Source organism: Passer montanus, unplaced genomic scaffold (assembly GCF_014805655.1).
Source record: "Passer montanus isolate IOZ18808 unplaced genomic scaffold, ASM1480565v1 scaffold124, whole genome shotgun sequence".
In the NCBI taxonomy this organism is placed as follows: domain Eukaryota; kingdom Metazoa; phylum Chordata; class Aves; order Passeriformes; family Passeridae; genus Passer; species Passer montanus.
The window spans coordinates 22,446-35,124 of record NW_024359167.1 but is presented as its reverse complement, the minus strand read 5'-3'; the positions used below and the strand labels follow the sequence as shown (position 1 = coordinate 35,124).

General features: G+C 48.2%; 1 protein-coding gene across 1 annotated transcript in view; it reads left to right on the top strand.

Annotated features, from left to right (window-relative positions):
* The window catches only part of LOC120497211 (hydrocephalus-inducing protein-like), a 73,714-nt gene extending 61,897 nt beyond the window's left edge, over positions 1-11,817 (top strand). Inside the window, 12 exon segments of the mRNA XM_039698412.1 lie at positions 324-465; positions 1,024-1,123; positions 1,612-1,780; positions 2,053-2,291; positions 2,615-2,687; positions 3,296-3,500; positions 3,873-4,105; positions 4,684-4,835; positions 5,766-6,066; positions 7,165-7,418; positions 7,964-8,296; positions 9,407-11,817. Of these exon segments, the coding sequence (XP_039554346.1) occupies positions 324-465; positions 1,024-1,123; positions 1,612-1,780; positions 2,053-2,291; positions 2,615-2,687; positions 3,296-3,500; positions 3,873-4,105; positions 4,684-4,835; positions 5,766-6,066; positions 7,165-7,418; positions 7,964-8,296; positions 9,407-9,686 (2,481 nt within the window). The 3' untranslated portion in view covers positions 9,687-11,817.
* The last annotated feature ends 862 nt before the right edge of the window (positions 11,818-12,679 follow it).

The window sequence follows — 12,679 nt, the reverse complement described above, 5'->3', positions numbered from 1 at the left end:
TTGGTGTTCCCCATGGTTTAGGGGCTGCATTTCAGAAAGGGTGCTAAGTGATTGGAGAGGGTTGTCAATGCCACCTGCTCTGAGACACCTCACACTTCCTGTGGTTGTTCTTACACCCCTGTACCTCTCAAGGATGCTTTAGCAGCAGCCTTCCCTGCTGTAGGAGCACAGAGTTGGGCTGATAGGGTTTTTACTGCAGCAGAATCCCATGGGGCATCCCATGAGAACAGGTTAGCAAAGCTTGGGAATCCACCAACACTTGTGAAGCCAGGGAGGCCATAGGGGAAGCAGCCAGCAGAGACAAGGACTTTCAGGCTGTCTAGCAAAAGAATAATCTGAACAGTGTTTGCTTCTTGCTGCCTCAGGTTTCAGATACAGAAAACATCCTGGGGATTGTTCAGGTTGAAAACATTGAAATCTCTGCAGAGGTCTATGACGTTTCTCTGAGCATCGACATGCCTGAAGGTCAGTGGATGCCTCCCAAACAAAGCAGGCCAGGTGCACTGCATCACCTTGGGATGGGATGGGAGGGGAGGGGATGGGATGGGAGGGGAGGGGAGGGGATGGGATGGGATGGGAAGGGATGGGACAGCATGTAAGGATGGCATGGATACATAAAGCACGTACCCTGCAAGCTGCATGGAATAAAGCATTGTCAGGGCACTGACAGCATTAAGTCTCTCCCCTCTAACTTTGATGTGTGCAGCTTCACATGCAGTTTTGATTTGGGGCTTTGAAACAACAGTGACGTGAACAGGCAGTTGGCACCCCCCCCAGGCTCAGCACAATATATAAAGTAATTGGATTTGTGCTTGGAAATGAGGAAATGGGAGCTGAGCTCCTTAGCTACTCAGCCTGCAGATATTTTAAGTGAGAAGAGAAAGGGCAAACAAGTAGCTGGAAAACATTTTCAAGAACAGAAACTTGCTGAAAATGGTTTTGCACCAAGACCTCCATGTTGCCTGGTGTATTCTGCAGCAGCTGACAAATACCATGTTTGACCTTGCTCTGGGTTTTCTGCAGGTCCAGATGGAAGCTTGGAATTTGGAACCATTAATGTCCTGAATAATGTGAAGAAAGTCCTGAGTCTAAAGAACAAAGGGGTATACGACATTGAGTACAGGTGAGTCCAGTGGCCTGGTAGTGAGCATTTCCTCGGGTTCCCAGGCCTTCATTCTCCCTCTGTCAATGGCTAGAGCCTGTTTCCATGCTGGCTACCTATGGGAAATACAAAACCTGGGCTCTCTGATCTCAACTATTTTACCAGAGAATCCAGCCGCAAACCAGCAGTTCTTCACAGCTCAGCTGGTCCCCAAAGGAGAGCCCCAGAAATTTCAGCCACTGAAATGCTGAGATTCATTGCCTTTCTTTGGTGGTCACCTCCTTTCTCTTTCTGAGACTCTGTAAAAGAGTGAATGAAAAATTTCAGTCTCAAGGTTTCTTGCAGTAACCTTATGATTGTCTTCACTCTCTGTCAAGATCCAGGATTCCCTAAGCAGATCAGGACTCTCCTTTTGCTTTTTTTTCCTGGTCCTATGCAAAGTCCTGGCTGTGTTAGTGGCACCTATACACTTAACTGCAGAGATCTCCATTCTTTCCCTTTCCCCCCAGTTTCATGCTGAAGGGTGCAGGTCCCAGCATGCAAGACTTGGCATCCTACTTCACTATTGAGCCTCAGTCAGGTGTGCTAATTGCCTCCCAGCCTGGTGTGAATGTTGGGATGCTCTTCCACCCCACAAGTGAAATCCTCCTCAAGAACAAACCCATCCTGTGCTGCCAGGTGAGCTGCCTGGGCCAGGCTGCATGTTTTGGGAGCATAAACAGGATAGGTGTCTCATGGAAGGAGGGCTTTACTGGAGAATCCTCTCTCCTACGTACACAAACAAAGTCTTTCAACATCATTTGGGAGGCTTCCTAAGTGGAGCTGAGAATCTGACTCTGGAGGAGGTGCTGAAACAGGGAGGGATAAACTGATGGAGGCCTGGGGTGGAGGCTGGGGACTGGAGTAGAGGCTGGCCTCTTTATTGTTTACCACCCTTCCTGTGGACACAGGTGATAGATCCCAGCTCAGGTGAAGGAGGCCAGGCTGTCACCAGCATCCTGCTGAGGGTGTCGGCCAAAGCAGAGTACAGCAAGTACAGCATTGTGCCTGCCTCACCCGCCGACTTCGGTACCATGATCAAGGGCACCAAGGAGACTCGGACTGTTGTGCTGGAGAACAAAGGCATGCTCAGCTTCAAATTCCACATCTGCCAAGCACCCGAGGATGCATCTGCATTGGAAAGCAAAAGGTACAAGAAGCCCTGACAACCCTTCCTGTCTGAGGAGGCACCACCCCACGGCTGGTATGTGGCAGGCAGCCAGGAGACCTGAGCTGTCATCCATTTGCTTCCCTGGCTTGGGGAGAGGGAGCAAAAAAACACACCTCAGTATCCCCACGTGTAGTACAAAGCTGGTGATAGAGCTGCTCAGTCCAGCAATGGGAGCCACTGGCTGCTCTCTGGGAGCCATCAGGAGCAGAAAGGCTTTCCTCTCAGAGGAGGAAGGCCAGCTTTGGCCTCAGAGAAAGGCAGGGGAGCTCAGCATGACAGATACCTCTGCTTTCTCCCCTCAGTTCAAAGCAAAATGAATCTGCTCCATCAGCTACAAAGGACTCAACAGAAAGGAAATTGAGCTCCTCGACACAGGTGGGTGACTCCTGCTCCCTAGCAGTGCTGCTGCAGGGGATGTGAGAAGATGCTGCTGTGCCCAGGCTGAGGCTCATCCGCCACAGGGTGGCACGAGGTTCACAGGATGGAGTCCAGTATCTGCTCAGTCCCACTGAGCGTCCTGTACTCTGGCTCTGACCTGGAGTTGTGGGGTCAACAGAGGGGAGCAGGTCCTGTGTTTGGTAGCTGCTAGCCAGTATAGGTCTGTGAACACCTCAGGAGCAAAACCGTCCCCCACTGAACTCCCAGTCCACAGAGTTCAGACAACAGTGCTTTTTCTTCTTCCCAGTCCCCTACCTCTCTCCCATGATTTCTCACAGCTATTTCTGCCCTCCTGTGTTACCTCTGGAGGTTGAAGGATCACAGCTACCACCTTCATTCTTTACACTCAAACTCCTTTCTGCCACTTGGGACAGGCTTGCAGCTCCTCCTGAGTTTGTTGTTCTCAGCCTGGGGCTGCCTTTGAGCTGTGGAGTCATCCATCCTGCCCTGGGACTGGGTGCTTGGGCCAGGCAGGACATACTCTTTGCTGGGGTGCTCAAGGCACAGCTGTTAGCCATCAGCCTCTCCTGGACCTTTTTCTGCAGAGTCACCTCAGTCTTGGCATGTTCACGGTGTCCCCCTGCTCCGGCTCCATCGGTCCCTGGGGCCAGCAGATGATCACAGTGGAATGCCTCGCAGGGCAGGAGGGGACATGTGAGGAGCAGCTCTACATTGACATCACGGGCAGAGACCCCAAGGACAATCCCCTCGGCATTCCCTTCACCCTGACTGCCGAGTCCTGCCTCCCAGGTACATACTGCCCACCGTGCCCTTGGTCACACCTGCTGCTGATCAGCACCTAAACTTGCTGCTTGGATAGAGAGGCACACTCGCCCTGATGTCCCACCTTAAAATCCTCAGAGGTTCCAGCCCTCTTTAAGTCCACCAGTGGACTCATCCCTGCAAGGCTGAGAGGGATGCGTGGAAGGATAAAAGGAAAGCAATGCTCTCTAAGACTGAGGCTGACTGGGCTCCATCCTCCCAGCCAGCTCCCCCACCCAAGGCTGGGTTTAGCAGTCACCTGGGCAGAAAGGGCTTATCAAGCCTTCTGAGAGGCCAGCAGGGTCCAGACAAACTCATCAGGGAGGCTTCTCCATGCTCACCCCTCTGGTCTGTCCACAGCACTTGTTGAGGACATCACGTTGATCTTCAAGGAGTACTTGATCTGCAGCAGCACCGACCTCAGCCACAAGCTGCAGTCGGTGAAAGGCACGGGCCTGTTCATCGGAGATGAGAACAAATTCATCTTCAACAAGGTTCTGGTTGGGCAAGAGGCTGAAGCTCATTTCAGTATCTACAGTGCAAGCAGTCTGCCATGTGACGTGGTTCTCTCCATCAAACCCCTGCCTGGAAAGGTAAGAACAGGAGGCCAAGGTGGTGGCTGCCCTCTGAGGGCCATGTGAGAGCCTGTTTTGTTCTCCAGATGCATTGCTGCCTGTGGCCCAGACTAGGTTAGCTCAGTGCAGGTCAAACTGCTGGGAAAAGCAGCAGAGCCAGGGAACAGTTGTGTGGAATTCTGCATGTCTTGGGCCAGGTTTTGGCTCACACCTGTGTGTCTTTGGTGGGAGAAGTGAGTCCTTCTGAACCTCTCTTGGAAGCACACGCAGAGAGGGGCTGTTATAAACTGACATGCCAGGGCTCAAAGCAGAGCATTTCCTCAGGCTCCCTGGCTTTTCCTTCTCTTTGAAGGCCAGCTCTAGGTTATTTGCAGGGTCTTCCATGCACCTCCCATATAGGCTGGGGCAGCTTCCAGCATTCAAAACACCCAATGCTTTAGCACAAGGTGAGCATTCCCTGGGAGGACGGGAGCCTGCCCAGGGAAGCAGGAAGGAAGACACACTGTCTGGGGCTGTTCTCAGTAATGCATTTATGATAAAGCTGTGTCATCTTGAAAGGTGTTTTCTCCTAACACTGCTCTCTGGGTTCCCCCAAGGAACAAATCCCTATCAACAACATTTTCAAGTTGGATCCAGTCAAGATGTCAGTTCCTGGCTCATCCTATGCCGTTGCTACAGTGACCTTCACCCCACCAGATGAGCAGAACTACGACTGCACCTTCAAGGCTTCCCTTGACATCCCAAAAGGGTAACTGACCATGTGAAATATTGGGGGAGGCCACACTGATAGCTGCCTCTCCACTGGGAAGGCACAGACCTCTTGTTAGCTCTAATGCTTTCAGTAGCCTTAGGCAGAGTACTTGGCATGAGATGAGTTGGGAGTAACTCTTAGAGCAGAAAAATGAGGCTGATGGTTTATTCTGTATGAAGAACTATGAATACAGGGAAATAAATACTAGGTAGGTATTTGGAAGTTACTGAGATGTGCTGCAGCTCAGCTGGGCATTTCCAAGGACAAAGGTTTAGATAAAGCAGTTTCTGTGCCAGCAATCAACAGTCACATTTTCCTCTTTGTTTCTGTAAAATTAAGTGATCCTCTGTGATTCCCTGGCATTCATTAAGCTTTTTTTATGTGAGTGATTTGAGCTGGTATGAAAGAGGAGCCCAGTTCCTCTGCCCTGGGACTGGGGCTTTGACCTGCCCTTCCTCAACCCTTTAGTGGCTGAATTGGAACGAGAGAAGTCTAATTGCTAATAAGCAATTGCTTTTTTACTGTTCTTGGAAATGATCTTTGCTGATGGTGACGATGATTTATTTTTGCCCTCTTGCTTTTGAACTGCTTTCATGCTGTGCTTTTGTTTGTTGCATAAGTCTCACCTCACCGCAGCCAGGGGATCTGCCATATCTCATCTGGTGCCTCATTATTTACCTGCTGTATTGCATGATTCAATTAAGTGAAATTATTTTTAACTGTTATTGTGGAAGGCTCTGGCTCTTTGGAGCAGGTTCCTCTTGTGAATGGCCCTGAGTGGATTGGGAAGAGGCTGGTGAGGGGGCTGTGTTGTGGGGTGCAGGAGCACCAGGCAGGGAAAACACTGTGGGTGGCCCTCAGTGCTTTGCTTACCCAGTGAGAAATGGGTTAGTGCCAGCTGAAATTGTTTCTGTGCCTCTCCTGCAGCTATGTGGAAATTAAACCCCAAATCCTGACCTTCACCATCAGTGGGAAGGGGCAGAAGCTGCCAGTGACAGTCGTACGCCCAAGTGCTCGCAGCAAGAGGGGAACGGCCGTGCTGCGCTTCAAGAGGCTCCGGGTGGGGGATTCAGAGATGCTCCCCCTGGACATCCATAACGACGGCATCGTACCCGTCAAGGTGAGGAGGACCTGCTCAAGGAATGGTCTGGTTTGGGAACAAAGGCTTGTGGCACAGGGGAAGGGTCCCAAACAGCAAGGCAGACATGCCTGCTCAAGGAATGGTCTGGTTTGGGAACAAAGGCTTGTGGCACAGGGGAAGGGTCCCAAAAAACAAGGCAGACATAGGAAGAGTCACCGTTGAGCCCGAAATGACGCAAACTCACCAGGGGACTGAATTGCAGAAGTTTAATACAAGAAGCTCTCTCTCTTTTTATAGATGGTTTGACACATTCTACTTGATTGGCTAATTACCAAAAACACCTTTCTCACAAACAGTACTTGAGAAGAACAGAAAAAGAGTAGAAAAGCACCACCTGCAGGTTGTTTATACTAACAAGTTATCATAATTTCTACAACTCCCTAAAAGGTCTCACAAGCCGCTGTGAGAAACGCATGTTGTTTCTCACTCTCTGACCAGGCTGTCATCCACAGGGCCAGGAGTCCTCACATGCCAGTGATAGTCCCTTCCAGTGCCATGAAGGAGATGCAGTCCCTGGCTTGGCTGGGCTTGGCTTGGCTGCCCAGAAAGAAGAAAAGGCTTAATGTTATGGGAGGTGGCACCTTCTGTTCACATTTTTTTCTGTCAAACTTCATATAAATCCACTCTGAGGTGCGGATTCCTGGCACAGCTGTTCACCACATTAGTCTCTTTTGCTGTCAGTCCTGCCCTTGGCATTGCTTCTAGTTTGGTCTTGACTCCCTCCCTGATTCTGCCTAGGTGGGACACCTCCACCCTGGCTGTGCCAAGAGTATCACAGTGACCTTGAACCTAGTGAGATCTTTCACATCCCAAAATGCCCATCCTCAGCTCCCAGCACTGTGCTTGTGCCACACAAGACATCTGGAGAGCACTTTCTCCTAAGAGAAGAAGAAAAAGCTGCTTTCTAGAACTCTTCACTCTTGCCATTCTCCATCCACAGAGCTCCAGCAGGGGAACTTAACCCTAACTTTGAGACCTGCTGGATTTATAGAGGACAGGAAAAAAGCCAGTCCCTCCACAAGGTTGAAGTACAGGGACTGGAACACAGCTACAGTCTTCATGGGGATATTTATTAACAGCTGTGGTAGTGACTGCATTGATCAGTGGGTAGAAACAACTACTGTAGCAGAACAGTCCCAATTGTGTCATCTTTCCAGGGAAGTAAAAGTGAATGGTCCTTTCTAGTCCCTCTATAAGGCTGCTCTTGGATGCCAGAAGATTGCCCTTCTCAGCCTGACCTTCTGGCCTCTGCTGAGTGATTCCTCCCTCTGTTTGCAGGTGATTGAGCCAGTCCCGGAACCGGCTCACAGTGTGGTGGAGAAGAGCAGCCAGGAGGTCGAGGTCTACCTCAGTGCTGTTGTTGGCTACACCCAGTTCAATCGGAACACGATTGTGGTTCAGCTTGAGGATACCTTGCCCTTCCAGACAAGGACAGCCAGGTGAGTGCTGAAGGCCAGGCAGGGCCCTGTTGTTAGCGTTGTGAAACACATAATCACGGAATGATTATATGCAGGTGCTTCTATAGAAGAGCTCTGGGTTTTAGGGGTACAAACCCAAATCTGACTCCAACATGGGTTCGGGATGAACATGTTTTTATACCCTTATCGTTATATAATACATATTAATTATGAAACTTACATTGTTCTATTGTATACATTGATTTCATCTAAGCATGGATTCTTGTAATTTCTATCAAAACCCCCAAACATCGTTTCTCATTATTCTTGTTACAATTAAACAATAATTATATCTAATTACCAAACAATCATCACATTTAACAATCATATCATTTCTCATATAACAATCATTTACTATTGTCATTAAATTATTATACAGGTGTAGTTTTGCATGATCCAGTAAAGGTTAACATTTTCTCAGGGCCTACCAGGCCCAATTTTTCTTTCCAACTCCCCTGAATATCCCATGATTTTAGAAACATTTTATCTCCATACTATCACTGTGAGGGGGAGCTGCATTTGCCCAGGGCTGGCCCAGTGCCTGCTTCCCAGAACTCTGCCCCAGCCCAAACCAGCACAGGCCCACTGATGTGCATGCAAGGCCAAGCAGGAAAGCTGGGGCAGCTGCAGCAGCTTGCCAAGCAGCAGCAGCAGCCCGAGCAGCAGGACCATTCCAAGAAGCTATGCCGTTCAAAGAGTGTTGGTTCCTGCCTGGAAATCTTCCCAGATGTCGTCCGTGACCTGCCACTGTTCTCCATCAAGCCCTACCACGGCATCCTTGCTCCTGGCCAGAAGCAGACCTTTCACGTGCGGTTCTCCCCAAAGTGCGCGGGGAAGTTTGAGACCACCCTGCTGTGCAGGTGGGAAACATCGAGCACTTGCCAACTCATGCTTCTGATGGGTATCACTGGGTGATCACAGGGTGGGACAGGGTGGAAGGGATCACAGTAGGTCATCTGGTCCCACTTCCCTGCTCAAGCAGGGTCATCCCAGAGCACATGGCACAGCGTTTTGTCCAGAGGGCTGTGGAATAATTCCAGTGAGGGACACTCCACACCCTCTCTGGGCAACCTAGCACCTGCACAGGAAATAAGTCCTTCCTCAGGTTCAGGTGGAATTTCCAGTTCAGGTTCTGCCCATTGCCTCTTGTCCTATTGCTGGGCATCACCAAGCACAGCCTGGTTCACCCCCTAACACCCTCCCTTCAGTCCCTCTGACTGGCATGGGGAGGTGGGCCTGGAGTCAGGCAGCCCCAGAGAGGCAGCAGAAACACCCGCGGGAGCACAGAAAGATCATCATCTGGCCTTGGTAGGGAGACACTGGGGAAAGACACTGTGTGAAACATCAAGCTCCTGGAGGGTTGTGAAATCAGGAACCTGCCAGTCCCTAGCTCTGCTTCCTTTTGGGACAAACAAGGCCTGCTTCTCTACATGGAACCCCGTGTGCTGTAGTTGGTCCCCAGGCATTTAACTGGTCATGTTCCTGCCCTTGCACCTCTGCAGCCTCTGTGCAGTGAGCGCAGTTGTTTAATTTGCTGCTCGCCGCTTGCACAGAGAGAGGATGAAACACTGTCCAACTCTGACTGGCATGGGGAGGTGGGCCTGGAGTCAGGCAGCCCCAGAGAGGCAGCAGAAACACCCGCGGGAGCACAGAAAGATCATCATCTGGCCTTGGTAGGGAGACACTGGGAAAAGACACTGTGTGAAACATCAAGCTCCTGGAGGGTTGTGAAATCAGGGGCCTGCTTCTCTACATGGAACCCCGTGTGCTGTAGTTGGTCCCCAGGCATTTAACTGGTCATGTTCCTGCCCTTGCACCTCTGCAGCCTCTGTGCAGTGAGCGCAGTTGTTTAATTTGCTGCTCGCCGCTTGCACAGAGAGAGGATGAAACACTGTCCAACTTGCTCTGCAAGTTGCAAAACAACTGGCTGGGAATGTTCGTCTGACTAATACCAGTCCCTTTCTTCCTAGGATTCCTAACCTGGAGCTGGCTCACAAGACAGGGCAGGTGATTGTGAAAGGCAGAGCCCAGGAGCGGAAGAGTCTTGATAAACAGAGACGGTCTGCATTACAGCAGACAGAGGAAGGCGAGGGACCCGAGAAGCAGGTGCTCTGGAAACCAGCATCCAAGGGACAGTGTTTGTGTCAGCTGGAGCCTCCTGCAGGAGCCGGCAACATCATGCTTTCTGCTGGTGACGGTCTCCCACCCTTGACCAGAGACCTCTGCAGCTACCCTTCCAAGCTTCAGTGAACATCTCTAGCTTACCTTTTCATTACTGACATTAATTAACTGTTTATGAGACTGATAATCAACTCAAAATTATCAATTAATTGACAATTGTTAATAAACAATTGTTAATAAATTGTTAATCTTCGGCTTGTGTTGATTTGAAACACAGGTTGATTTGTGTTGGTTTGAAACGCAGGGCCTCTCTGGAATGGAGAATGTGACCCCCTTCCCTCCAAATTACTGTAACTTTGAAATTAAGGGGCTTTCAGGCAACAATATGGGAAAAGGTGTAACAGTTCTTTGCCAGTATGTATAACAAGGCAAACAAACAATAACACTGGCAGCAACATCAATAAGAACCAGATACCCAACCACAGCCCTCCCTCGGCTCCAGGCACTTTCTCTTTGGTGTAGTTCCGATCACAGCCAGGTAGTAAAGGGAGGCAAATAATGAATAAAGCAATTGCTAGAGAAATTTTAATTAAGCTATACCAAGGAATACACTGGAGAGCTTAAGGACCGAGCTCTGACACATTGATCACATTGACTGTGTGATCAATTCTGAAGAACTTACTGCTGTGAGGGAGTCGATACAGTAGCCAAATAGTGACTGGACAATGTTTGAGTCGTTAAAAGATAAATAAGTGATGAGAAAACACCCTAGTGAGGGAAGAGCCCTAGCCCTTAGACCCTTTCAAAATATGCAAATAGATTACACCGAGTTCCCCAAAATCCAGAGATGGAAATCTCTTCTTGGAACAGTTGATCACCAACTGGGTAGAAGCCTTTCCTATCTCAACTGCAACTACCTCCAAAGCGGCTAAGATGCTGTTAGAACAACTCATTCCCAGATATGGGATAATTGAAAGAGTGGAGTCAGATAAGGGGACACACTTTACTTCAAAAATTTTACATTCTGTGTATTGGACATAAATTGGAAATTCCATATCTGTGGCACCCTCAAAGCTCTGGATATGTGGAAAGAATGAATGCTATCCTTAAGAACCATATTACTAAATTAATGATTGAAAGCAGATTAACATTATTACGGATCAGAACTGCTCCAAGAAAGGTTATAGGAGTTTCTCACTATGAAATGTTACTTAAATTACCTTGTCTGGGAAGGGAGGAGGGCTTGCCAATGGCTGAAACTAATGACTTACATCTCAGAAATTATTTGCAAGCAATTACACTTATTCTCATGGATCTTAGCAGAAAAACTTGTTACCCCAAACATCACCTCTAGACTTTCACATACACCAGGTAAAACCAGGAGATTTGGTTTGAATAAAATCTTGGAAAAATCATACCTTAAACAGCAGCATGGGAAGGTCCCTTTCAGGTACTTTTAACAACTGGAACAGTTACCAGGACTGCAGAAAAGGAGTGGTCGGTCTCACACCTCTCAACTCAAAGGACCAGTGGAAACTCCTCCCCAAACTTGGACAGTGGTACAAAGAAGTGACCTATTAAAGTTAATATTGAAAAAATTATTCCATAGTGAACAGTCAAGGGCAGAACTGGACAGACCTCTGTATTTGCCACCAGAGAGCCTTTTGCTCCACTCTGGGCTGTAATCCCTTGGGTGTTGAGTAGTGGGCATATAAATCAAACCAGACCTTGACAAAAGAGGAATAGGAAATGATGTTCAAATACTCTGGAAATTGCTGGATGGAGTGTCATTGCTTCTATGCTTCACCTCTACATCCCTGCAGTGTGCTGTTCTAGTGCACAGAACTCAGGAAGCAGGTGTGGATACTGAGGAAGGTAACCTTTAATGCTGCAGTTACAGTCTGAGGTTTGCATCATCCGAGCAAGCACAGATGGAACTGCTGTTGGAGGCACTGCACACAAGTGTATCTACATCCTACTTTACTTAAGTTGTAAGAGAACTATGGACAGCAACATGATCTGACAAATCAGGAACTTTTAAATAGACTGAACTTAACACCGACCTAATAAAGACTGATTAATCTTATTTATAACTACTTCACAAAAGGAGCCAGTTTGTGCTGACCAAATGTTGAGAGCTTTGTAACAAGCTGGCTCCGAGCTAAAGGTCACAGTGAGATTAATTTGACCAAGATAGAGAATGAGGGGAGTTGCCATTCCAATTAAACTGTGTCCTTGGCCCACGGATGAAGTAATGCACCGAGCAGGTGGTGGAGCAAAATAGCCTGGGAAAATGATGATAGTTATACCAAAAACAGCACGTAGATAGCTGATAGCTAGTTAACCAATGGTGAGCTGGGATTTTGCACTATGCATGAGCTAATTAAAAGGTGTATAATAATTGGCGATTCAGGAATAAAGACGAGACTTGTCAATCATCATATGGTGAGCGAGTCTTCCTTCTCCATCAGAGGTGGAAGTGGAATTACTGTTGGAGGAGCAGGTATGGAATTGGGGTTTAGGACTGGAGGAGGAGATGGTAGGTGATCTAGGGGATCCCAGGTCTTAGTGACTCTTTGTTCCCCCTCACTTTCCTCCTTATTTTCTTCTTTTTTCTTTAATGTACAGATCTTCACGCTCCCTTCACTCACAACCCCTCCCTGCCAACAGGCGGCGTATGTTAATTGTTCTATATTGGGATTCTCCTGAGGTCGCAAAAACTGGTTTAGTTGCGAACACATCCCTGGATCATGAGTTCCATACCACGGCCGCCTTCCTTGTAATTTCAACTTTGGCCAAATCTCTGTACAATAATAAATCATTCTAACTTGGTCAAGGGTTTTAGTGGCTTCTTGAGAATCCCAATGGTCTAATAACTGTCCAAGTGGACTATCTAATGGAATACTCTTTATCTTCTTTTTTCCTTTGAAAGGGATCCCTGTTTTACTAACACACTGACCCATCCTTAAATAAATAAACTAAGATCCCAAATGTGACCCTACCCAAACGGAAATTTACTGACGGGCAACACAAATCTACAAGTAAATCAAGTATTTTTCGTCTTTTTTCAACTGAATAAATAACTTTAACTTAAGCCTTTCTTCCCCCCTTTTTATAACTTA